The 27,598-nt window shown below is 41.4% G+C and overlaps 1 protein-coding gene across 6 annotated transcripts in view; it reads left to right on the top strand.

Moving 5' to 3' along the window:
- Positions 1–23,477, top strand: part of COL14A1 (collagen type XIV alpha 1 chain) — a 251,503-nt gene extending 228,026 nt beyond the window's left edge. For 5 of the 6 annotated variants that reach the window (XM_082674497.1, XM_082674499.1, XM_082674500.1 and 2 more), the window contains exons 46-48: positions 19,094–19,171; positions 20,855–21,010; positions 22,641–23,477. In XM_082674497.1, the coding sequence (XP_082530623.1) occupies positions 19,094–19,171; positions 20,855–21,010; positions 22,641–22,720 (314 nt within the window). In that variant the 3' untranslated portion in view covers positions 22,721–23,477. Of the gene's footprint in view, positions 1–19,093; positions 19,172–20,854; positions 21,011–21,817 lie in introns of all 6 variants that reach the window. The other variant, XM_082674501.1, reaches the window with a different exon arrangement.
- The last annotated feature ends 4,121 nt before the right edge of the window (positions 23,478–27,598 follow it).

Below are 27,598 nucleotides of genomic sequence, written 5' to 3'. Positions count from 1 at the left end.
CAACCCAGTTCTGATTTTCCTTTCTAAAGGATTTTCCTGTGCCAGGGCACTAAATCAGCAGATGTAGAGAAGGACATAATTTCCTCGCAGTGTACCAGCGATCTGGCAGCCAGGAAGGTGGCCACCTCTGTCAACAGGACACCCTCTAATGGGGTTGGTGATGGATCAGCTGTGACTCAGGGAGCACAGAGCCAGCGCCTGAGTCACTCTCGGCAAGTCACAAGTTGTCTTTGTTCTTTTTGGAAGTCCTGTCCTCGTTCCTGCCAGACTGAGTCTTTCCTGCTCTGCAAGAACACTTGAATGCTTAGATCAGAGAAAAGTCAGCCAAGGATCCTCAAACAGGGGTCCAGACAGCCCTCGAAATATGAATTTCCATGATATAATTTGCTGACATACATGTATGTATATATTCCGAAAGAGTAGAGTAGATAAGCAAAATCCTGTATTTCACAAACACAGGTAGGATGACAGTAAGAGAAAGTGAGAAATGCCCTCTGAGCATGAGGGAAGGTGATTTCGGTTGATCACCAACTGGGAGGGTGCGCTTTGGGGTTTAAGGTAGGGGTTTATAGGCCAGCGCCCAGGGCACTTTTCATTCCCAGCAGAGTATTTCAATCCTGTTGCAATTGGGATTCATGGTTGCAAGGAGAACAATAATTTTTTTAAAAAAGTATTTATTGAAGTATAGTTGATTTACCATGCTGTGTTAGTTTCAGGTATACAGCAAAGTGATTCATGTTTTGATATTAGCCTTGTGGTCCAAAAACCCAGAAAAGATTGATACAGAAAAATGTCTGCCTTTCCACGAAATCAAAACAACAGAATTTTAAAACTGAAGAAACTTCAGCCATCTTTTCTCCTGACCCTCTCATTTTATATAAAAAAGAAACTTATAAAGATATCGAGGCCCAAAGAGGCTAGAAGTCAGCCAATGTCAGGACTGGAAATAAAAACCAGAGATCAGTTTGATTTTTTTTCTGTATAAAATATGATTATCACTATACTGTAGAATACAATTTTAAAAGGACACTTTATTATAATGAGTAAAAATAAGTACTATTACTAGGCGGTGTACTTAGACAAACAATAAGCTACAAAAGTAAGACTGAAAGAAATATGGGTGTTGAGATTCTGGCATAGCATTGAGGGGAACCTCACTTTCTGCTGAGTCTTCATTAAAAAAAAAATTCATGACTCTATTGATACGGCTAATTTTTCACCAGAAGTACTCCATCTGATTTCTCTATTCTAATTTTTCAAAAGTTTTTCAAACTTCTTAAACATAATGAACAAGAAGAAATACACTTTACATCATGATGCTGTATGCATGTGCATGTGTGTGCATTCAAACTTATATAACTGAGGCAAATAGAAATAATACTTTCCCTTACTATTGTTTCCTGTTTTCTTTTGTTAAAAGGCTGAGGGGCAGCATGGGGAATTCTGTTCAATACTCTGTAATAACCTATACGGGAAAAGAATCTGAAAAAGAAGAGATATATGTATATGTATAACTAAGTCACTTTGCTTTGCACCTGAAACTAATACAACATTGTATATCAACTATATTCCAATATAAAAATTAAAAAAAAATGGCCAAGGGGCACCTTTGGGTTTTATGACCTCAGTTTGAAATACACTGTTCTAGTTCAAGATCTTTGATTAACGCCATTCTTTTTTTTTTTTTGCGGTACGCGGGCCTCTCACTGTTGTGGCCTCTCCCGTTGCGGAGCACAGGCTCCGGACGCGCAGGCTCAGCGGCCATGGCTCACGGGCCCAGCCGCTCCACGGCATGTGGGATCCTCCCCGACCGGGGCACGAACCCGTGTCCCCTGCATCGGCAAGGCGGACTCTCAACCACTGCGCCACCAGGGAAGCCCCTGATTAACGCCATTCTTATCATTGAAATATCCAAAGAATATGCATTTTTAGAGAATAGAAATTGCAAACATTCCTTCCACATCAGCTCGGCGAAGTAGACGACCATTCACGAATTGCCTTATTTCCTAACAGAAGACTGTATTTTCACTCCATCTGATTGTCTTTCTCGCTCTCATTAACCCTTTGTCTCCTTTAACTTAAAGTATTTTTCATAAGATTGTGTGGAACAGTCTCTTAGCTGTCTTCTCCCATAGGTTGTAGTAGAAAGAATCCTCAGACTTTAATGATTCAGAGAGATCCTGCAGCCCACATTGTTCCTCCAAAGCTTAAACTCCAGCTGAGACTTGGCTCATTATTGGCACCCAGAATTGAAGGGGTTCCACGTGCATCACAGAAGCAAAATGTGACGCGCCTGCTTTCTCTCCTCACTGTTAACTTATGTCAGAGAAAAGCGATTCCTCCATGGACTAGGCTACGTTTTCGCTGCCTTTCCCCATTAAACCCTGCACCATCTTCAGGTAAATGGCTCTGTAGCCTGGCTTCCAAAATTTAGAAAAATGGGTGGGATCAGCTCTGAGGTTCCTCTGTTGTTCCCTGAACTGGGACAATTGAGTCCTAACTATTCTGACTTAAACTCACTCTCCAGTTAGCCTTGTGTGATTCTAACGAGATCGTCTTGACAACTCAATTTCTAATTGTGATCTCTGCATGTCATTCCCAGATGATCAATCTGTTGATTTCCTTTTTTCCATTTATTTAAATGTTCATTATCCACACTGATATCTTGGACCGTCTATGAACCCAGACAACAGTAGCTTAGTTGGTCTAGAGTGCACAAAATTCAGTTTACTTATTTATCTGAAAAGAACTGGGAAATTTCCCTGATTTCAGTCTTCATGCAACTCCTTCAGCTTCCATGATTCTCCAAAATATACTGGATCAGAGGAACCATCCAACTAAAGATTTTCATGTTTAGATTGTATATCCATAACAGCTGGAATTCATAGCTGGTTTATTTTCTATAATAAATCAACAAATATTTATGAAATTCAAGGTTTATGTAAGGCTCTTGGCTGGGCAGTGTGTGAGATAATACTATGATTTATGGCTTTTGCTTGTTATGTTAGGCGCCAGATGCATCTGGCAATATTGTGCTCGGTCCCATATATACAATCTCATTTGGATAAAATAGAAGACACGGTTTGGATAAGGAAAGAATATGATATATTAACTGAATGTACAAGTAGGGAGATGGCAACTGCTAAGCAAGTTATATGGAAAGTATATGCTGTCAGAATTTACAGGAAGACAGCACTGTGGCCTTTGATAAGAAATGGTGCTATCATTTATTAAGCAATTACTTAATAAACCAGCAGTTGCTTAGTATATTTTTAATGTTCATAAAACTTTTATGAGATCCGTATTAGCTCCATTTTTAGGTGAGGAAACTGAGGCTCAGCCAGATGGTCAGTTGTCACAAAGGCCACACAGCTGAACAGCAGGGGACCAGAATTCGAATCCAGATGTGTATGATTCCAGAATATCTGTGCTTGCTCGCCTCTGCCCTGTTGTCACCTTTAAATTCATTGCTTGGCGGGGGTTTCACAGAGGAGGCCAGCACTGTGCAGGGTTTGGTGAACCCTGTTTCATTATGGCTCCTAATATCCACAGTTAATAGCATGTGAACTGCTACACTAACCAGTGTTTTAGTGGGTTATAGTTGTACTATTTGCAAGCTTCTTAATGCACTCTGTTCTGCTGTGTTTGGATAGCCTTGGGGCATCCGTGACCTGGCAGATGACCAGCTTTGAGAAGTCAGGTGACCTGTTTTGGGTACCTATGAACATGATAAAGACACTTTTTAAAAAATTTATTATTTTTGGCTGCGCTGGGTCTTCGTTGCTGCACGTGGGCTTTCTCTAGTTGCGGCGAGTAGGGGCTACTCTTCGTTGCGGTGCGCGGGCTTCTCATTGCAGTGGCTTCTCTTGTTGCGGAGCACGGGCTCTAGGCGCGCAGACTTCAGTAGTTGTGGCACGTGGGCTCAGTCGTTGTGGCTCATGGGCTTAGTTGCTCCACGGCATGTGGGATCTTCCCGGACCAGAGCTCAAACCTGCGTCCCCTGCATTGGCAGGTGGATTCTTAACCACTGGGACATGAGGGAAGTCCCTGATAAAAGCATTTTTTACGGTTATATATTTTGGCACTTGACAGTTCTTCTGGATTTTAGCATAGGCCCAGTAGGGCAGTAACCTATAGGGAAATTGGTCATGGATCTGGCAATAGAAGTTATACTTCTATTATAGTGTCTCAGCCTGGGGGCAAATAGGGAGAAACCTGGAACAAAGTAATTTAATCTTGTTTCACTTCTGATATTTTAGAAGAGAAACCATTTTCACCTTACTATGCGTGATGCTGCTTTAGCTGGAAACAGCATGATGGGAAGGAAAGAATGCAGTTTGGGGCATCAATCACATATGGGTTAGGATCCTAACTTTGCCACATACTAGCTATGTAATCTTGGCTGCTTAATCTTTCTGAATCTTCATTCATTCATTTAACCAGCACTTACTGAGCATCTACTACATGTCAGGCCTGGTGTTGGGTGTTAACAGCACAGTGGTAAACGGGATACAGCTCTTGCCTTTTATGTACTTTGCATAGAGACAGATATTAAACAAAAAAATACATGAATAGCTTAATTTCAGTTTTTATGTGTTATGAAAAAATGTAGGTTGCTCTATGAACATGGAAGAGGGGACTCTGACTTACTCTGTTGAGTCAGTGCTGTTTTAACCGAGACCTGAAAGTTTAGGAGTTTGCCATATCAGTAAGAAAGAAAGTCAGAAGAGGGCATTCTAGGCAAAGACAGCAATAGCATGTGCAAAGGTCCTGAGGTGGGAAGGGACTTGAAACCTATAAAGCCATGATTCTCAGCCCTAGCAAACATATTATCTCCTATTTATAACAAATAATTTGCAACATTTCTGTTACTGTTCTAAACTGAAACTTATAGATAATAAATATTACCTGCCTTCACACATAATTTTAAAAAAATAGAATGTCGTACTATGTAATATAAAGAAGTAAAAGGAGAGTAATTTATGGTCAAATACTTTATTCCAATATACAGATTTCCAGCATAACTACAATGGAAACATAAAGAATAAATCAAAATGTACTTGTATTTAAGAATTATTAAAATGCAACAGTTCCAAATTCAAGGTGATATAGTTGAGCTTTATCAATTACTTATGTCTCTGCATTTGTCTCTATTCTGTTCACAGTGAAGATCTATTAAGATAGCAAGTACATCACTGGCATTATGCAAATAAATGTAAATTACCTTCTCCTACTCTTTCAGGCACATGTTTTTTGGTTAACACATCTCTTGATTTTTCATTATGTCCTTTTTCCTACTAGACGGGGTCATGTCTTTCCCTATGCCAGCACCTGAAAAAAAGTTTACTGGAAATGACTGGAAGTTATCATTGCAAAGACTTTCCCTTTGCTGGACTTCATTAGTTTCTGTAAATTTCATGAGCACTTTACGTCTACTCTGTGGGATCAAATCTTTTGGATGTAAGAGCTCTAGTCACTCCAATATTATTATTGAGGATTAAAAAATATTAATATTGGAATGTCTTTTTTTTTTTTTTTTTTTGCGGTACGCCGGCCTCTCACTTTTGTGGCCTCTCCCGTTGCGGAGCAGAGGCTCCAGACGCACAGGTTCAGTGGCCATGGCTCACGGGCCCAGCCGCTCCGCGGCATGTGGGATCTTCCCGGACCAGGGCACAAACCCGTGTCCCCTGCATCGGCAGGCGGACTCTCAACCACTGCGCCACCAGGGAAGCCCTGGAATGTCATTTTAATCAAGAGAAAATATCACGTTTGTCTAAAAGCTTGACGCTAGGGCAGTTTCTAACCTCTGTTGGCTCTCAGGATTAATTTGTTATTGTTCTTTGAGGATAAAATCCCTGAGTGACTCTTGAAGTTGGAAAATGTCTCTCCTTGAGCTTTCCCTGCCACCGAAGACCAAATTTCTAATGACTGGATATAAAGAAAGACAATCTTTAGAGATCAATTTTTATCAGTCAGGTTCTGTGGTTAACTTGAAAAAGATTGTCGTTGTTTCAGAAAATGAGAAAAGGGGGATGGGAGAAGGATAAGATGAAACACAACTGAACTCCCCTAAGCAAACACAGATAGAAAAGGAATCGGCCATCTTCTGGTTGCCGTTAAGTCAGTGACACCACCTTTCAGAGACAGAGAAGTGGCTGTCAGGGCAGTAGATGACACACTAAAGCTAACACTGAGTCCCTTATGCTCGTGCCACAGTTTACTGTGAATCCACAGGGCTGAGAAGTCTAGAGAAAAAGCTAGGTCCCCAATGGATTCAAAGCTAGGTGAGAGAAGTAGGGTTCTTATGTTCAATTCCTGTGGCTGAAAAGAGCTGTTGGCATAGACGATACATTTGGCAGAAAACTTGGGTCACAAATTCAGAAGTGAAGCATAGTAGTTGTGAGCCAGGAATGCCTCAATGGTAAGCATCTGTGAAACTTCTTAATGTCCCTTGTATCCTGGTTTATTCCTGGAAAAATTCTCTTTATGGGACAGATCAACGTGATGAAAGATAGAGGGCCAGTAGAGCTCTCATAATAAGTTACTGGTTGATGCTTAAATATTTACAAGTCTTCCCTGTAATGTTGTGTTATGGTTGATACTCAGCTGCATGAGACATCGTCTTTTCATTGCTGATAAAAATCTGCTGAAATACATGTTTGTCTTCTTCCTCTCTTGCTTTCCTATCCCCTCCCTCTCATATCCTGAGAGATGAATTCCAGAGAAATAGTTTTCTCTTTTCACACCCATTAATTATCCGGTAAAGTCCAGTTTGAATGTCCTTTGGAATAAGACCTTTCTCTGAAGGTTTGATGGATTGTGTTTTCCTAATGTATAGTGACCTTAAGGCATTGACAATGAATGCTCTATCTCTTTATCTCTTTGTACCATCTTTTATTTTGTAGATTGTTGTTTTTTTTTCCTGTTACAGAGTGACCCTTTGCATTTACCATGGCTGCAGAAAGAAGCCCTATGTATTGATCTATTACTATGAACAAATTACTCTAAAACTTAAAAGCTTAAAACAACAAAACATATATAATCGTGGATTTTATGGATCTGGGATTCAGGAATAGTTTAGCTGGGTGCTTCTGGCTTAGGGTCTCTCATGAGGTTGCAGTTAAGATGTCAGTCAGAGCTACAGTTAGCTGGAGACTCAAATGGGGCTGGCAGATCTACTTCCAGGATGGCTGGCTCACTCACTATCAGGAATGATTAGCAGGGTCTCAGGCCCTCCCTGACTACTCTGCTTATATTTGCATGGGAAGGACAAGTCTCTCCATAGGGATGCTTGGATGTTCTCACAGCATGGCTGCTGCTTTCCTCAGAGCCAGTAATCCCTGCAAGAGAGCAGGGATGAGTCCACAGTACCTTTTGTAACTAGTCCTAGAAGTCACAGCTTTGCTTTCATCATATTCTCTTTATTAGGAGGGAGTCACTAAGCCCTGCCCATGCTCAAGTAGAGGGGGGCTAAGCTGTACATTTGAAGGGAGGAGCATAGAATTTGTGAGTATGTATTTAATCACATTGTTCTAAATTCAACCAAGGTTTTCTGCCCTTGCCATGTAACCACGGTGATGCTTTCATCTGTAAGAATGATTTCCACGCAGTCTGACTTCTAGTGCACTTGTGAAGGGTTGGCTCATGCTGTGTCTGCCTGTTTTTGCCATTTAAATGGGTGTCTTTCTCCCCCTCCTCCTTTAAAGTATTCAAATGCCAGATGCAGCTTTTTAGAGGGAAATATAAGATGTAGATTTAAGCACCTTGAAAGAGTAGCACCTATTGGAAAAGGCTTTTTGTAGACTAACACTTTTCGTGTCCCTATTTCTGGAATTCATTGTAATCAGGATAAAATCATTTGCCAGTCAAACACAAAGAATTATTTTAAAAAGTCATTGACAAATTAAAATTATCATTAAATTGTGTCCCCACTCTTCGTACTATGTAATATGACTATTACAATAACAAAAGACTGTAACTGTTGTTTTGTTTACTTTTTGCCATGAAAACTGATATCGTTTCTGTAGCTTAAATTTTTTTTGAAATCCTTAATTGGAATGTCTGTGTAGTAGGTTGTAGCAGGTTCTTTGCATTGGATTTCAGTCCTTGTCTTAGGTGATGGGTAATATGCTAGAAATACTGCCCAACGTTAATGCCATCTCAGGAAGATATCTTTGTGTAGTCCCAGGTTATGTCTTCCAGTCAGCTTCACTTCAAGTCTGTACCCTTTGCTCTAGCCAAACTGAACTACTCAGGGCTCTCAGTATGAGTCAGCTTTTGCTGCATAACAAACCACAAAAATCTCAGTAACATACAGCAATAGATATTGTTTCTCACCACATGTCTGTGGAAGGCAAGGGCAGCTCTGCTCTGCTGGGGCCCTGGCTGGGGGGGCAGTAGCTCCCTAGACTATGTTCTCCTTATGGCATTGGCAGAAATAAACAGGGCAACCCACCCACCAATCATATTTCAAACCTCTGTTCACATCATTGCCCACTGATATCCCATTGGTTGAAGCAAGTCACACGGCCAAGTCAAAATCCAAGGGCTAGGGAGATGCATGAGCCTGTTGCAAGAGAACAGATGCATAATTCTGTCGCAGAATAGTGAAGCATTCAGACCACTATTTCGGTTTACCACATCTTCATACATGCCTTTTCCTTTCCATACTCAGGGCTAATTCCTGTTGTGCCCTGTTCTTTTAGCCTTTCATGGATTTTCACATGTTATTCTGACTCCCCAGAGCTCTCTTTCCTCCTCTGGCTCAATCAGACTCAAATTTTGAAACTCATCTCAAGAGTCAACTCTGCCAAACCACTCATCCCTCACTGTGGTTTATTTGTTTGGCCAGTGTGTTTGTTGTTGCTACACTACATTATTCCAACTGGATGAACAGGTGGAAGATCTGAGTAACATCTCTCTCGTTTGTACTCCCTGGTCCCCAAACACATGCCTCCATCATAGCAGTTTCCCGTTATATTGTAATTGTTGGTGTACTTGTCTGTCTTCCCACTGGACTGTGAGTTCCTTGAATGGGACTGTGCCTTTCACCTCTGCATCCTCCACAAAGGAGCTGAACACATATTTGACAAATGAATGGATGGCCGATCCCTACCTCATTACCGTGTAAAACATGTTGTTTAGCGCCAAGGTAGAATATACTTTCTTGAATTGTCCTTTATTGATTTCACCTCTGTTAATCCTGTTTCACCAATGAGACTACATGCTCCCCACAAACCAAATTTAATGTCTGTTTTCCTTTTATTCCTCATAATACCTGTTATCTGATAGCTATTTCATGACTCATAAGTGATTTATGGTGTTAACTACCACTTGGCTAGCTTTTTGGCTGCCATTTCTCATTCAGCCCTAGAGCCATGATAAAAGCAGAAGCCCATGTGGTTTAGTTCATCAATCTAAAGACATCCTGTTAATAGCCAATGACTGCCAAGTTGACAGCGTCAGCATTTTCTTCAAATCATCATCATATAATTTTAGCCGGAAAAGCAGGGTGAAATTTTTAAATGGAAGTTTTGGTTATACTGGATATATTTTATATGCATTTCCTAAATGCATAGAAAAAGCATTGGATTTTTCAGTGCCCAGATTTAAGTGTGTCTAATTTAGATGTCTGTGGTAAAAAGGTCAAAGGATCTTCTGCCTATATTGCCTCTGTGTGTGTGTGTGTGCGCACGTGTACACACACAAATCTGGAAATAGAGAAAGAGAGAGACTCCCTTTACTTTATTTTTTATCATTTTTTCTTCCAGTTTTATTGAGATATAATTAACATACACTGTATAAGCTTAAGGCATATAGCATAATGATTTGGCTTACATACGCCATGAAATGGTTACCACAGTAAGTTTGGTGAATATCCATTATCTGGTATATATACAAAATTAAAGAAATTGGAAAAAAATGATTTTTTCTTGAGAAAATATTTTTCTCTTAGGATTTACTCTCTTGACAATTTACATATATAAGCACAGGAGTATTAATTATTTTTATCATGTCATACTTTCCATCCCTAGTACTTATTTATCTTATAAGTGGAAGTTTGTACATTTTGACGTCCTTCATCCAATTCTCTTTTCCCCACTCCCTATCTTTTAAATGTAGAAATGTGTTTTGTCATTTTCTAAATTTCTGGCCTTGAACATAAACAAGTGAAATGGAAGTATACCATGTACTAGTTTATAGGATAAAACTAAAGCTGTTTATATTAGCTATGATAAACCATTTTCAGTGAGTTTTTTGACATGGCTTTTAAAGCAATAAATACATTATACTAAATAAGTATACCAAATGCATTTGTGTAGATGGGTGAAAACATACATAGAGAAGATATATTCATTAACCCTTTCCATTTTCATTGGTTCTAGATTTAACTTAGACATTAAATTATTATGTGAATATAGCAAAGTAATTTGACTTTTCTGGACTTTTTACTAGCTCAGAAAAACATGATGAGGATCCTAGATATAGGATGTATTTATCTTAATAGTGATTCTTCATGCTTATTATGAAGGGCTGTTGGCCATAACACATTTTGTTTTAAACTCCATAGACCCTGGCCTTGTCCCAATGCCCTGACAAAACTCCCTTCTTTTCCGAGAGTGGAGAGCATCACATCACTTTTCAGTTCTGTAAAGAATAAAGACCAGACTAAGCTCTAATTTAAATATCTATTTAAATACCATCAAATGGCTGAATATGCATGCTGAACCTACAATACTCATTTTTTAAGCTATAGCAGTTGGCTCATTTTCCTGCTAACTTTGTATCATTTATAATTTTCCCAGCAGTCAGTGCTGGAAATGATATGGCATTTGAGGAAGAGCAATCAGAACTTTGGAGCTGAAAGTGATAGATTGGCGTTTGGTCTGACCTTCTTATTATGTACCTATGAGGTCATAATATCAGTGGCAAAACTAGATGGACAAAACACCAGGATTCCTGGTGCCCTGTTTAATCCCTGTTCTCTTTTGCTCCACCTCTGCAGCTGTGAACTGTCAACCTGCAAACAACGAGATAGGGTTAGTGTGTGATGATGAGCTGGGTACCTCATCATCTTCTCTCCTCTGTCCTCCCTTCTCCCTCCTTCACTGCCTCCTCCCTCTGTGCTTCCCCCTGCCCTCCACTGCCCAAATGTAAGTGTGTCTAATTTAGATGTCTGTGGTCAAAAGACCTGAGGACCTCCTGCCTATACTATCATGTCTCTGAGCGATAGAAAACATTGAAGTGCAAACTATCCTGTTGTCTTGCTCTTGATCTGGTGAGTGGGTTCCTTTGGCTACTGGGTAGCACTACTTAATGATTCAGTGCATTTTCCTCAGCTTTTCAGTGGGACTACCACAGTGGTTTTTTTTGGTTTTGTTTTGTTTTTTGTGTGTGTGCAGTACACGGGCCTCTCACTGTTGTGGCCTCTCCCGTTGTGGAGCACAGACTCCGGACGCGCAGGCTCAGCGGCCATGGCTCACGGGCCCAGCCGCTCCGCGGCATGTGGGATCTTCCCGGACCTGGGCACGAACCGGTGTCCCCTGCATCGGCAGGCGGACTCTCAACCACTGCGCCACCAGGGAAGCCCGCACAGTGTTTGTTGGTGGGGTTGTGCTCTGTGGGATTCTGGTCCATCTCAGCTAGTTGTATTGCTTTGTAGCATCCAGCAGAGGCAGACCCATGTTTTGTGGGTCCCGAAGCTTAAACAGTTTGAGTTCCTCTTTAAGAAAAATAGTATGACTTACTACAAACAAAAAAAAAGGGGGGAAAAAGGGTAGGTAGAAAGTATTGAAGGAGTTCTCTGCACGTAAGGGCCCATATTCAAATTCAGTCTGATACACAAAATTTGTCCTGACGTGACCTAGACCACTCCCCAGCCAGCAGCCACCAAAGCTCTTCCAAACCATTTCTAGCTCCCCAGGCGCTCCCTGTTCTCTCTCATCAGCAAGCCTTTGCATGTGCATTTCCATCCATCCCTTCTTTCCTTGCCTAATGCCTGCTGTTCAAGACTTAACTCCGATGGTCAGCTCTATTGGAAAGCGTTCTGAGATCCCCCACAGATGCCTCAGTTTGATGCCCTCATATTTTGTTGTTGCAATTCTCATACCGCATTATAGCTACTCGTTTGTCTCTTTACTGCATGGTGACCTGTGACAGGCAGGAAGGATGCTTTTGACTCTGAATTCTCAGTACCTGATATTAGGACTGGACTGGGAGTTTGCTTTCGGTTTGCTCCTCTCCCTCCTTTAGCTGTGCATCACTGTGTTTCCAGGCTTCTTTGCCCTCTGCTCCTGAGCAGGTTCAGCCAATGGGAGGCACCGCGGAGGATTAGAGGGTAAGAGGAGGAGAAAAGTCAGACTATTTCTCCTCTTAGCCCCACCCCTGCCTCCTCTGCCACTCCAGCTGTGGCTACAGCCCCTGTGTGGCTCCTGCTTCCACTGGAGCATCTCTTACTCTCATTCTAGATCCTACCAGAAAGCTCCAGGCACACCATTTCCTCTCTTTGTCCCTGCACACCTAGGGGTGATAGTTGCTTCCTGCTGTTGCTAATGTTATGGGTTGCCTCATCATTTCTGTTTGGTTTCTCAGTCCTTCTGTCACCCATGTAACCAAATCCCTGTATTAAATTCCCTCTGCCTGAAAGATCTAGAGTGGTTTACCATTCCCTGGCTGAGCCCTGAATTATAGAGGCATACTAGATGACTAGTTGTTTTATGAAAAAGGCAATAGGGAGAGGGACCCATAGCAGTGGTTTGCAAAGATTCTTTTACATTTAAAACCAATATGTAGGGGCTTCCCTGGTGGCGCAGTGGTTGAGAGTCCGCCTGCCGATGCAGGGGACACCGGTTCGTGCCCCGGTCCAGGAAGATCCCACATGCTGCGGAGCGGCTGGGCACGTGAGCCATGGCCGCTGAGCCTGCGCGTCCGGAGCCTGTGCCCCGCAACGGAAGAGGCCACAACAGTGAGAGGCCCGTATACCGCAAAAAAACACAAACAAACCAATATGTATTTTCCAGTCTTGGCCACCATAGCACAAAATGTGGAGCTCCACATGCTGGTACTAATCCTATGGGCCAAGCATGTAAAAATAGCAGAGGCTGGAAAAGGACATTAAATACTTGTTGGATTGAGTCCAATTAATCTGCCACCTTGTAGCCAGGTACTTGATCCAGTACCTTGTACCTAGCAGGCATTCAAGCATACATTGAATGAAAAACAGACTATGCTTGGAATTTATCACCAGCCATTTCCCAGGCAACAGACAATATAATAACATAGCTGAAGCCTTGTCTCACATTTTCTGTGGCTTCTTGGTAGAATTACAATGAAAACATTACCCAGGCCTTGCATATCTGCCTGGGCATAAATTCTGAGAGTTGCTCAGAATGTCTGGAATAAAGAGGGAATGTCTCTGCTCCTCGGAGTAGCATGAGACTCCAGCCTGAGTGCTTGGTGTGGTCATGGGACCATAGGAATGGGTAAAATCTTCCCACTCAGAGGCCAACAGGCCAAGGAAAATAGGAAACCGATAACCAAAAGCCAGATCCTGGGCAAGTCATCCGTGTGAGCAGGATAAATACTATTAAAATCAACCCCAAGTATTGCTCCGAGCAGAGGGCAAGTGTGTGAACCAAGGGAAGTAAGCTGAAGAAATATGATAACCACAGGGCTGATTTCTGAGTGTGGGACCAGAGAAAATGTGCAGATTGATTGGACAGGCAGTTCAGGAAGCCATGACTACAGCAAACAAGACAAACTCAGCCTCTAGGTCCAGCTTGGGATGGAGGGGCCGGGAGTGTTGTGGTTAAGTGTATAGGCCTCAGAATCAACCTGCCTATGTTGAAATCGTGGCTCTGTTACTTACTAGCTAAGGACACATGACTTAACCTCTCTGAATCACAGGCCTCTTTTAGGGTTAACAGTAGTGCCTGCCATCTTGGTTCTTGTGAAGACTAAGTGAGTTTGTACATGTAAAGCATCTAGCATTCGGAACCTGGTGAGGCCATTTATAGGGATAGCTGACACACCGACTGTTCACATCCTTGGTTTGTCAAAAGCTGTAATCAGACCTTGTATTTCATTCATTCATCATATTTCTTGAGTGACTAATATGTGCCTGGTACTAGGAATATAATGATGAACTAGAACAAACATGTCTCTGCCTTAGTAGATCTGTAAAAGAAAATAGTGGAGGGTCAGTGTTAGATTAGTAGTAAGGGAGAATCAGGTAGCCCTGATGTGGTTTCTCATGAGACTTTTAAAAAAGAAAGAATATGACAAATATACCACTCTACTGAGGGATGTTGGTAATGGCGGCGGCCATGCAAGTGTAGGGCGTGGGGATGTTCGGGAACTCTCTACTTTCTATTCAGTATTGCTGTGAACCTCAAAAAGTAAAGTCTATTTTAAAAGTTTCAAAAAAGAAAGAAAGAAGAGAGCAAGATCTTAAAATTCTAATGAGAGTAAGATCTAAGAGAGTAGATCATACAAATTCTCATTAAAAAAAGAAAAAAAGAATGAACGAATAAATAATAGAAAAGATTTTATTCTATTCTAAATATTTTTGGTAACTCCACAGAAAACTAAGGATATTTTAATATTAGCTAAATCATATTTTTAGTAAGTTAGATCTTCATTTATGTCAGCTATGCTCAATTTTTTAAAAATTTTTATTTATTTATTTTTGGCTGCGTTGGGTCTTCGTTGCTGCGTGTGGGCTTTCTCTAGTTGCAGCGAGCAGGGGCTACTCTTCGTTGTGGTGCGCGGGCTTCTCGTTGCAGTGGCTTCTCTTGTTGTGAACACGGGTTCTGGGCACACGGGCTTCAGTAGTTGTAGGGCGTGGGCTCAGTAGTTGTGGCTCACGGGCTCTAGAGCGCAGGCTCAGTAGTTGTGGAGCACGGGCTTAGTTGCTCCGCAGCATGTGGGATCTTCCCGGACCAGGGCTCAAACCTGTGTCCCCTGCATTGGCAGGTGTACTCTCAACCACTGCTCTGCCTGGGAAGTCCCTATGCTCATTTTTTAAAAAATGACAGAAACTTAAATTTAATTGGAGTCCATGATACTCATCTCTAAATAACGCTAGTAGTTAATATTGCCACATAAGGAGCTTGTGAGAAAAAAACAGTTTTCACAAAAGCCAGCCATGTGAAAGTAAAAGCAGAGTTCCAGCCTAAGGAATTTTTTTTTTTGATCCTTCAAAGGTCATGCTTGCTTTCTAACAGTCAGCTGCGTTTTGGTGTAGACAATCAGTCATTCAGTTAGCCTTCCTGGACACCTACTATGTGCGAGATTGTGCTTGGATCTGACACTAGAGCAATAAATAAGGCATGGTCCCTGCAGTCATCAGGCTCATGGTGCCGAGCGAGGTGAACATGAGAACAAGCAGTGCAATGGGATAAGTGCCAAAGGAGGCACAGGTAATACGGAAGCAAATTATTTATTCATTCATTCATTCATTTGTTCATTCAGTAAATATTTGTGGGTTAGATACTATGTGGAAGGCACCATAGAAATGTAGGGGATATAGCCATGATTGAGATAGATAATCCTTGAATTTGTTGTGCTTCTGCCTGTTGTGGTTGTAAAGAAGCTTTGAGTTGAGTCTTTAAGAATGAGGAGTATTTATGGAGACACCCAAGGTGGAAAGGGTATTTCAGGAGGGAATATCCTGTGAACTCAGGAGTTCCCATGTCTTTGCTCTGGTGACCCCATCTCAGCACCAAATGGCCCCACCTTGGACCCTCACAAAAGAGATGTATGAGGCGAGCCCTTATTATGGGCGATGACTGCATTTTGTCTGTAAAGAATGACTATGCCCAGACTTTATTGTCATTTCATGGACAGTCACAGGCTGACATTTTAGAACATTTGATTTCCTTTCTTTTAATCACAGCCTACAAGGCTTATCAAAAGTATATCCAGTTCTATTCTTAGAGATCTGAGGCCTCTAAGCTTAGCTTTCAGTTTCAGTCCTCATCTTAGGTACTTAAATAGTGGTTGTCTGGTTTTTTTTTAACTCTATGTATGTATGTATGTATATATGTATTGTTGGCTGCGTTGGGTCTTCGTTGCTGTGCGGGCTTTCTCTAGTTGGGGCAAGCAGGGGCTACTCTTTGTTGCGGTGCGCAGGCTTCTCATTGTGGTGGCTTCTCTTGTTGTAGAGCACGGGCTCTAGGCTCGCGGGCTTCAGTAGTTGTGGCACACGGGCTCAGTAGTTGTGGCTCACAGGCTCTGGAGCACAGGCTCAGTAGTTGTGGCGCACGGGCTTAGTTGCTCTGTGGCATGTGGGATCTTCCCAGACCAGGGCTCGAACCCGTGTCCCCTGCATTGGCAGGCGGATTCTCAACCACTGGGCCACCAGGGAAGTCCCTTAAATGGTGTTTTTTAACATGTTTTTTTCATTCCAAAAGAAAGATTTATCGGTTGTCATGGACCTGAGTATTCCTTCAGTCTGAGAAACACAAGTGAAGACATAGACAAATATTGATATATTAGCCTACATGTAGTTGGAACATTTCATAACTTCAAGGATAAGGAAATCTAAAATTCTCTGTTAATATATAACTACATCCTTAAAAGCTTTCTTTTTTTCTTTTTTTCTTTTAAGGCATCTTGAGGGGCTGGACTATTCTTTTGAGGACCTTCCTCTCTTACTTTGACTTGTATTGCAGATAATAACAAATGCCACTTGCTTTTCTCTACATAATTAGAGAATTAAAGCAACCAGACGTTCTACTCCCCAGTCTTCCCCACCTTTTGCATTCTTTGTGAATAAGCAAAGGATAGGTCAGGAAACTCTTATCAGGGGCTTATTCCCAAGGATACTGTCCTGGATGTTGTCTTCAGCCTACGTCTTCCACTTGTGGGGAAGCCATGTCCTTACCATTGATCCTTCGGTACTGTAAGGTCACGGGAGGCCTCTGAATCACTGTGCATTTAATCATGCAGCCTGCTGTTAGTCATTTTCTTGTGTTCTAATTCTTTAAAAATCAGTGGTTCCCTGTGGGAAAAGCAACTCCAACTCTCACAGAAGAAGAGGCTATTTCTGCTAAATTTCCAGATGCACGTTAGGGCACAATTGTTCGCAAGTGAGGGAGCATCTACCTCCTATTAAAAATAGTACTCACAGGACTTCTCTGGTGGCACAGTGGTTAAGAATCTGCCTGCCAATGCAGGGGACACAGGTTTGAGCCCTGGTTTGGGAAGATCCCACATGCTGCAGAGCAACGAAGCCCAGGCACCACAACTACTGAGCCCACGTGCCACAACTACTGAAGCCCACACGCCTAGAGCCTGTGCTCCGCAACAAGAGAAGCCACTGCAATGAGAATCCCACGCACCCCAACGAAGCGTAGCCTCTGCTCGCCGCAACTAGAGAAAGCCCGCACGGAGCAACGAAGACCCAACACAGCCAAAAATAAAACAAAAAAATAAAAAGCAAAAAAACAAAAGTACTCACTCCAGTTATTACCCAGTTAGCTGAACCAGTAGCTATTTGGGTAACGCCCAGTAGACGTACTCATGGTGATTTGCTGTCTGAACAACTTGATTTAGCAATTGAGCATTAGATGTTGGCTTGTCTATGTGATTTTTAAACTCAGATATGATTGTAGTTTTACTTTTGAGAAATAACTCTCTTCCTGTCAGTTCCTGGGAGAAGAGTGAGTCTCAGAACAGGAGATCAGAGGCTTGGTGGTCAGTGCCCTGCCCTCTTCCTGCAGTACTGGTCTTTCCTGAGCTCAGAAAACACCACCAAGGCCACGTGCAATAGGCATGGATATTAGGGAAGCATTGAGGTGGATCGAGCAGCCCTGAGGACCGCTAACAAGGAAGAAGGGCTTTTTTAAAGGTGACAGGTATACCACCTTGACCCCAAGAGGTGGTCAACAAGGAACACAGCAGACATCAAAACGTCAAATGAAAGGACCATCAGTATATGTGCAGTGTAGAAAAACACTGCTATTCCCAGAGCAAATACTACATCAATACCTTTCTTTCTGGAAGTTACAAACCAAGATGTTAAAAGTGATTCTTTTCTAGGACTGGAGTCCTTGCTTTTTGTATCTTCTAATTTGCCTACAGTGAACATGCCTTGCACTTAGAAGGAAAAAAAAAGCTATTTGTAACTATAAACACTTTAGATCACTTGCATGCCTGCTGCCTATCAAATTATTTTCCTTTATTTATGTTCCCTCCTAGGCTTTGCCAGTTCACACATAATTTCTTTGTAATTATGAAGAGATGTATTTCTGCATTCTATTATTTCGAAGTATTATTGTACATGAAAAACAGATACTAGAGACTTTCTGTGATGCGAGCCAGGGTAACCCAGACCCCAGTCTGATTCTTCTCTCTGTCTGACGAATCGGGCCTCAATATAGCATGCTGTCACCTGTTCAGCAGTCTTGTGATAGGACCCATTTGGACGATGAGGTGTCAGAGCCTGTATTTCTCTGTTTTTCTGCCTGTAAAAATCTATAGTTTGTTAACACCAGCGTAAATTATTTGGAATAAGAAGTTTGTTCAGTGGAAAAGAAACATGAATAGGTTTAGATTTTTATGGGGCTGAATCAGCCAAATCAAACACAGGCCGTCCTGAAGCTTCCAAGTTTTTAATGGAAACTCACGCTCTTTAGAACTTTGCTGCCTAATTATAATTCATGCCTTTTGCAGATACATTACAGGGTGGACCAAAAGGAAAATGTTAGATATGTCCACTTGTGATTTCTATTGTGTTACTTGTGGGGTGCCAACTGCATGCGTCCAATGGCCTGGTGCGTGCAAAGACACAGGCCAGATCCCTGCAGGCTGAGCCACTTCAGTGGGAGGGAGGACGATAAACTTGCAGTATTACAAATACAGAAGACAACTCAGATACAGAGCCAGCCTTCTGTATGTGGTTGTGCAGAAGTCACCAGTGTCAGGATTCAATTTAAAAGTCCCATGACAACCGTAACCCTAAATCAACCCTCATCATTGCCTTCATCAGCGATATCCTTTCAAAACCCAGAAAAACGGAACCACCCAGATGTCATTTTAAGGAGAACTTTCTTTTCTTTCTTTCTTTCTTTTTTCTTCTTTTTTTGAATAGGTTTAACTGGTGTGAAGGGAGATAAAGGAAATCCAGGCATTGGAACTCAAGGTCCAAGAGGCCCCCCTGGGCCAGCAGGTAACTCTTCCTACCTAACAGGAAACTGTAAGGTGGAAATCCTAAATCTCTATATTCACTTGACATTGCAGGTGAGGCAAATGGCCATATTACATCCTTGTGTCCAACTGGAATGGCTATATTTCTCGTTCCTTTCATTGGAAGGCTAGTTTGTTAGTAACGAACCTCCCAATACACAAACCCCCAAAGATACAGCATATTCTGGGATCTTATTGGTTGCGTGAGTTAGGCTGGGCTAGGCTATGCTGTAGTAACAAATCAATCCCCAGTGCTTAGTGGATTGATACTTACCCAAAGTTTGATGTGGGTACGGTAACTTTCCCCCCATTTTGGAACAAAAGGCCTTGGGAGAAAGATAAAGGAGGCACATCAGCTTCCTGAATGCAGGATGAAAGATGTCATTTCCAGTCATATTTCACTGGCTGAAACTAGCCATATGGCCCCAGCCGACCTGTAAGGGAGTCTCAAAATCTAGGGGAACGCATGGATATTGGATGAACACTCGTAGTTTCTGCCACCATGGTCACCTGACTGAATGAGTTTTGTGTATTCTACTATGTGCTTTTAGAATGGCTTCCAGATGATCATACTCTGTTATTAAAGTTATAAGGTTACAATCCAACTGTATTTACAATCCCGGTCTTAGCCATATTGAATCAAATGACTTACCGATTTTTCTTTCCAACCTAATGATGATTTTGGAAAATACCTTTTGTAGGAGAGATTCCTAATGCAATGGATTCACTTTGAGTATAAATACTCCTGTTATTAGAGATTGTATGAGGAACTGATCTAGCTCATGCCTTACACAGAATGAGTGGTTAGTGAATGTTAATTGAATGAAACGGAATGCATTTGAGAGTCACAATGCTTTTCAAATATAAGGTGATACGTGTTCCTAATTTTCATTGTGGTTCTAGTTGAAGAGTTTCATTTCTAGTTGAAAAAGGCCTTCTAAGCACTGTTGGAATCCAGGCCTAAAGCAAAACAAAGCAAACGCATAAACCAGAAAAATGCCAGACTGACATACTTCTTAAATTCACAGAAATTTTAATCCCCGTCTCACTTTCACTCAGTGTAAGTTCTCAATTGATTCAAGCTAGCCTAAAGAAATTTTGGATTCGTATATTGGGTCCAATTTCAGAATTCTCATTTTTCTCCTCCAGTATAATTTCTTTCAAATTTAGACTAATTTATTCCAATTATCTGGGGCCATAAACCAGGATAAGTTATAAGGTTGAGATCAAGTGTGTTCATGTGTGTGTGCATATGTACGTGTGTGTGTGTGTGTGTGTGTGTGTGTGTGCGCATGGCCATACATTGAATTCATAAGGAACCTGCATTGGGAAACAGAAACTCCATAAAGAAAACAAGGTTGACAGTGGTATGCTCCTTTCCCTTTCATATCCAGGAGGTGATTAAAAAAAAGACTACATTTTGCTTTCTGGTTTCCTGAGCTGATTGAAAGCATTGACCTCCAGGAGAACATGTGATTGCAGTATGATCCTCTTCCAGGAAATCCAGTTCAGGAATAGAACTCAATGAGTAGAGAGAGGCAGATCACCCCAGTTGTTAAGATGTGTAATATGGCTTCTTGTAAGAGTTAGTTTACTTCTTGGTAGTCTGAAAACTCACCCTGTGATGATAAAAGACCAACTGTTTTCATTGGTGGGTACTTCGTAGGACCTTCTGGGGAAAGTCGGCCAGGAAGCCCTGGACCCCCTGGCTCTCCTGGACCAAGGGGTCCACCAGGTCACTTGGGGGTGCCTGGACCACAAGGTCCTTCTGGCCAGCCTGGATACTGCGACCCCTCTTCATGTTCTGCCTACAGCGTAGGAGGTAAGTGTCAGCCCTTGTGGGCTTTGAGCAATGTCTTGCTATGCTTAGTATCATAATGGTGAGGGTGCTATAAAAGCAGACCTATTATGCACAGGAAGCAGAGCTTGAATTGCTCACAACCTTTTAAATTATCCAGAGGCATCTTCTGTAAAGTACAAATTAATATAGAGGTTACCTCTGAAGAGGAAATTTAAAATAATACCACATCTAAGTCTTCCTTGCTTCCAAATGGCGATCCACACAGATTTGGCCTCTGACCTCATATCTGATCATTGAGGGACATGTTTGAACATTCTTTGGGGCCTCTCATTCTGTGTTATTTCTGTGGTGTGGCCACGAAGTCCTCTAAAGTTTTACTCTTGTTTTGGGGAAACCTCAAACTTAGAACTTTCCCCGTAATTAGGAGGGCCCTGGAGATACTGTTGGGTGACATCCTGCCCACCGCATGCATTTTAGGTCACCAAGGATTATTTTAAGAAACAAAAGTGGCCATGCTGTCCTTGCCTCTTCCTAACCACTAGACTGAGATTCTGAAAAGATTATGCTTCCTGAAAACATCTGTGGTCTGCATGCTGGAGGGTTGTGTAATGGGACATTTTTTAACATAGTCACACTTGGAAGCATCAAGAGAGAGGTTCAAAGACTGCTTTGGGGCAATGAGCTTATTAGCCAATGAATTTAAATTTTCTGCTTTAGAAGAAATTTAACCTTATTTGCCAGAGGGACTGGTCAAAGTTTTGCTGATGTGTTTTTCTCTGTTCATCTCTTCCCTCCCCGTTCTCTCAAATATCCCTGTCCCTTATTAAGATCTGATCCCTTACAATGATTACCAGCACTGATGTGGAACTCCTCCACTGATTACGTTGGCCCGGGCAATTGGCTGCAGATACAGAACTGTCCTGTTGACCACCACCACCCATCCCCTGCCCCTAACAATGGGCACTCTGTTTCCCTGCCTCACCTGCTTCCCTACCTGCCCACTGTCACATTTCTTGCCCTCCCTGCTCCAAGCACATACAATGATAAGACTGGAACTTAACCAAATCACATGTGTCAGTTGTTATAGAAACTGACTGCTGCATATCAGCCTGAGCGTAGGTATAAGATTGTCTACCAAGAATTATCCCAAGCTTCCCTAGGTGAAGGCCCAGGAATAGTTACTTAAATGTGTCTTCTCCTCTTTCCTGTAGCCACACAAATTGCTGGGCACCTTTCTCCCTGACCACCCTACTATCCATTCTTCCTCTGATCACCTCCCCTCCCTACTGCCCCCTGGTGTTGGACTTCTAACATGAGATGGGTTTTTAAAATTTATTTTTCTTTCATCATTCTGCTGAGATTTCAGGGTTTCTTTTGTAAATAAAACATGTAATATTTAAGCAGTTGGCTGTGATTCTAGTTTCCTAACAATTTCTGCAGTATATCTGTACCTTCCTTCTTTCGCTAACCATCTGAAACCTCCTGGCAAAGGTGCAAGCACTGTGGTGGATAAAGGTAGCTACTACTTTCTACCCGAGCAGGATATCTCTGTACTTTAGAGACTATGTCTCTATGGACCCATATAAGGGGAGGATATCAATTTATGGTTCCTGGGTTCTATCACGTCCCCACCCCCACTCTTCCTCTCTAGTTCCCCATCCTGATGAGCCAGAGTTCACCCCTGTCCAAGATGAGCTGGAAGCCATGGAGCTGTGGGGCTCTGGGATCTGATAGTCTCAGGAGAACTTGGAGGACCAACCGCAAAAGCTCCTAAGGCAACTTATTCAAGAAGAATGTCATTATGTGGTTTGTATGCTGCCTTTGGGAGGGGACTCATTTCACCAGCCTACATCTCCTCCTTGGATATTGTTAATAATATTGTTATATTAACAAAAAGTATGTTTAAAACAATTCCCCTAATCCATGACACCATAGGATTGATTTCTCTTTGTTGTTTTAATGGCATGCTCAAAGAAAAATTGGCCAGGAAGTTTGAACTCTGGAATCTTTTCTGTGGTAGATGATCTCAAGTCCTAAAATGCAACAAGACAGATATGACTGTCTTTGAGGAAAATGGGGTCCCAGCAGAACAGTAATTCAAAGGGACTCGAAGATTATGCTGTTTATCCTTATCCCCTCTAGGAATGACCTTGCTGAAAAGAAAGGAGGGACATGATTGGAGAAACTACCTCTTGCTAAATTGATCTGTCCAACTCTGAGATCACTTGGTAACTAGCTCCACTGGTATCCAAGAATATGTGTTAGAATATAACCTTTCCGAATTTGGTGATTGTAAAAATAGATTTAGTTTTTTCAGTGGCTTTTGACATGTAAAATAATGACTTCCCACTGATTCTGATGGAAAAAGATCCAATTTTGTTGAATAATTTATCCAGCAGTATGTTCCAGAGCTTGCGCTCCTTAACCACATGGATTACTTTGTACATGCAGATATATTTTTGCAAACCTATTTCCATTCTTTTTTTAAGCAAATAAAAATTTTAAACAATGTATGTGGATTGTTTTTATTTTATTCCATTTCTATATGTCACCTTAAACTTTTGTAGTTGGCTTAGGTTTAACCAGAAAAATGACAGCTGCCTACCTTTAGACACTCATTCAAACATTCATTCATTCATTCATTCATTCTGAGTGTGGTAGGATACTTAACAGAAAAAGGCAGCTGACTTGAACCTAACAGACTGACAGAATTCTATTATTCCTATATAACCTACCAGACAGACTTGACTGTGAAAATGTAAGACTGATGCTAAGTAAATGTTTGCCTAAAGAACTTATCTTTCGGTTTTAAGAAAAACTCTAGAAGACAAAGAAGAAATGAGGTTGAATCTAATAGATTCTAATTTCTAAACTATAATTTGTCTTTTGCTCATAAAGGAAAACACTAGGTGTTTGAAAAAGATTTGGGTTCTATTAATTGTTTGTTGAAAATAGAAATGAAAGAGAACCATAAACTGAACATATATTCCTTTTCCTCTGTAACATCTCCGTGATAACAGGTAATTGTCAGAAGTAGGGATGGGGTCATTTATCACCAGAAGCTGGAGTCTTCCTGGATCAGGAAGGTCTCTTGAGATTCTTTGGGTCCCCTCACCACACAGATTGGTTTAAGACCTTCCCATCCAAAGTATTCAGACAAAAGGGTCTATGTGTGCCTTTGGGGATCCAGGTAAACATAAATATATTTTTTGCTGCCTTTGCAAGAAATGAAAGAAGACAGTGAGCAGATAACCAACAGTGGTTCCCTTGTAGTTATGGCGCATGCTTCCACATGTAGAAAGCAGGACTAATGAGGAGGAAAGCTTGCACAAGATTGAATGGCCCAGAATCACCTGAGAGAACTCTTTAAATGACTGGGGTGTGTCACTAGTCATAGCATTCCCTTGTATCTCAGATTTCTTGGTCTTCAACAAGTGAGTAGAGAGGATATTCTGTATATGTTAGTGTTTGGCCCTTGGAAATACAAAGGCTTCTTATGTCACTCAGAAGACCTTCAAAGTTTGATAAAAATGGCGAAGTATAAACACTAGAGGTTCTAGTCCATTCATATCATTCTTTTTTTAAAATAAATTTATTTATTTTTGGCTGCGTTGGGTCTTCATTACTGCGCACTGACTTTCTTTAGTTGCGGCGAGCGGGGGGCTATCTTTGTTGTGGTGCGCGGGCTTCTCATTGTGGTGGCTTCTCTTGTTGTGGAGCACGGGCTCTACGCGCATGGGATTCAGTTGCTGTGGCACACAGGCTCAGTAGTTGTGGCTCACGGGCTCTAGAGTGCAGGCTCAGTAGTTGTGGCTCACGGGCTTAATTGCTCTGTGGCATGTGGGATCTTCCCGGACCAGGGATGGAACCCGTGTCCCCTGCATTGGCAGGCGGATTCTTAACCACTGCAACACCAGTGAAGTCCCCATATCATTCTTGAGTTGTGCAAATACACTTGGCTTTGATTTTACTTGGTGATCTAAATTTGTTTATTTAAGCTGTGGGAACACTTCATTAGTTTGGAATTTGTCATCACTTGGACCCAGTTCATGAGATTTTTATTGAGTGAAATGTTCATAATAAAAGGTGTAATCCAAATTCAAGGTTTTTATGTTTACAGTACATTGCCTTGTCATAAAAGCTTATTTTGAAGTACATTTTTATTGACTTACCTATTTTGGCAGGAATATACTTACATTTTAATTTATACTTTATATCATTTCTGAAAGTAATAAAGTGTAATTTCATAAAAGGACATTACTCCTCAGAATTTTCATCACTTTGGTTAAAAACTTGATTCCTAGAATTACAGACTCGGGGCAGAGTGGTTGAAAAGTTTAGTTTAGGAGAAAACTGAGCATAAGTCGGAGTTTGGGAGAGTAACCAGGGCTAGAGATATAAATTTAGGAGTCAGGTGCACGTAGGTAGTATTTAAAGGCTATGCAAATGGATGCGATCACCTGGAACATTTCCCTACCTTCTACTATCCCTTTTTCATTTTTGTTTCCACAAGCTCTCCAACCTGGTTTTTCTTATTTTATTTTGAAATGTATCTCTCAGCTAAATATTCTCCAGACTACAGCCACAGTGAACTAGTTGCAAAAACCCTTGATGTGTGCTCTCTCTTACTTATTTTTGGCATGCTTTTTCTTCCACTTGGGAAACCTTCATCTTTGTCCCACCCCAGTTTAAAGGACCTATTTATTTTTGTTTGTTTGTTTTCACTTTTATTATGAAACATGTTAAACATATTGAAAAGTAGAGAGACTAGCAAATAAACGTATACCATCTCCTTTAAAAAATAATTTTTACCATTTGGGCATATTTGTTTCATAAATTTAAAGTATTTTGATACAAGTTATGGACATCATGACACGTCACCCTTAAACGCTTCAACATGCATCTAGGATATTTTCCTCAAATCCACAATTTCATTATCACACCTTATGAAAGTAACAGTTATTCCATAATAACATTTAATTTCCAACTTCCCTCAGTTGTCCCGAAGAAGTAAAGGGCCTACTTTTATTCGTATTCACCATTTGAAACTAAGCCAGGCTCCTCCTCCTGTGTGAAGCCTTCTCTGAACCCCACCATCACCACCTGGACAACCTCCATAACCATGACACCATAGTCCCCTTTTCTAGTGAGTTCTTTAACCTCTGAGCTCCCATTTTACTTGTGTGCATACTTTAAGCGGTCTCAGACTGTCCACAGTGTGCTTAGCACTTAACAGCTGCTCAGTAAATGTTTGTAGAATCATCTCACCCTAGCACAGTTTGATTTATAATCCGAGTCAAATCATATACTCAGTCTACAGTGGGAAGAGTTTCCTCTAGCTATAAGCCAGAACATTTGGGAGACAGCAATAATGCCTAGGAATGAATGATCAGCTTCTTAGAAAGATCTATTAAGTATTTCAGAATGTGAGGAAGAGGTATTTAAATCTTGTCTTTCTATACATGTATTCATCCATCTCTTTGTGCATGCATCCATCCATCTATCAAACTTTTAATTAGTATCTGCCACGGGTTCAGCCACGTATTAGGGTGCAGGGAAAGAAAAGGTGGATATGATGGTGTAGGAGCTTCCTAACTTCTTGCTCTAAGTTGAAGCAGGTAAGGTAATTTGGACAAGATTGTGGAAGATCTATCCCATGAAAAAATGTTCAGATTTCTGCCTGAAAGCAATAGGAAGTCAGTAGGGGTCTTTAAGTAGGTAAGTGACCTGATTGGGCGTATTATTTGCAGACACAATTTTTATATAGTGTAAATTTAAGATTGACTGGTGTGGGGAAAGATCAAGAAAAGAAAAAGACATTTAATGAAGACCTCCCACGTATTAGGCTCTATTCCGGATTCCTTATGTTAAGTTGATTTCCACAAGTTAGGTAAGTATTCCCTTTTTACAAACGATCAGACATGTAAGGTAAGTAACATGACACACATCCAGAGAAGAGGAAAAGAAGGAATTCTAACTCTAATTGGTTTGCTCTCGTAGCTCATGACCCCTTCCCTGTATGTACCACGCTGCCTGGTGCAGTAGTTCAGATGACAAGGGCCTGGACCACAGTGGTGCAGTGAGGAATAAGAAGAGGAGAGAGATTTGAGAGCTGATGAAGAAGTATGTACTATGGGCAGAACTTGACTGATGGGATAAGGTTGGGAAATGACAGGCAGAAGGTAAGAATGACTTCAAGATTGCAAGTTTGGGAGGTTGAGTGAGTGGGAATTTCACTGAGTTAGAAACTTGAGGAGGAAGAGAGAATGATTTTAGAATGGCATGCTGGTTTTGAGGCTTTTCTGCTTTTTTCAGAGTAAGTACGATATTAACGGCAGATAACAACTCAAGAAGGTTGAGACAGTGAAGAATGATTTTGGATGACTAATTTAGTCTGTGACAACCACCAGAACTTAATCCCTTTGGGCCTGTCCCCCCAAAGAAGGGCTGTTCAAATGCAGAATGGAAGTTTCCAAGGTATGAACCAAAATATTTGGTTTAAAAAAATCATAACTTTTTGTTCTGATTTGCTGTGGCATTGGAAGCACTGATGTAAATGGTCCATTTGTGCTAGACAAGCTCAGAGTTCAGAGAATTCTTTTGTCACGA

Source organism: Grampus griseus, assembly GCF_964374135.1.
Source record: "Grampus griseus genome assembly, chromosome: 17".
NCBI lineage: Eukaryota > Metazoa > Chordata > Mammalia > Artiodactyla > Delphinidae > Grampus > Grampus griseus.
Note: the sequence above shows the minus strand (reverse complement) of the source record. Positions and strands in the feature narration are given on the sequence as shown.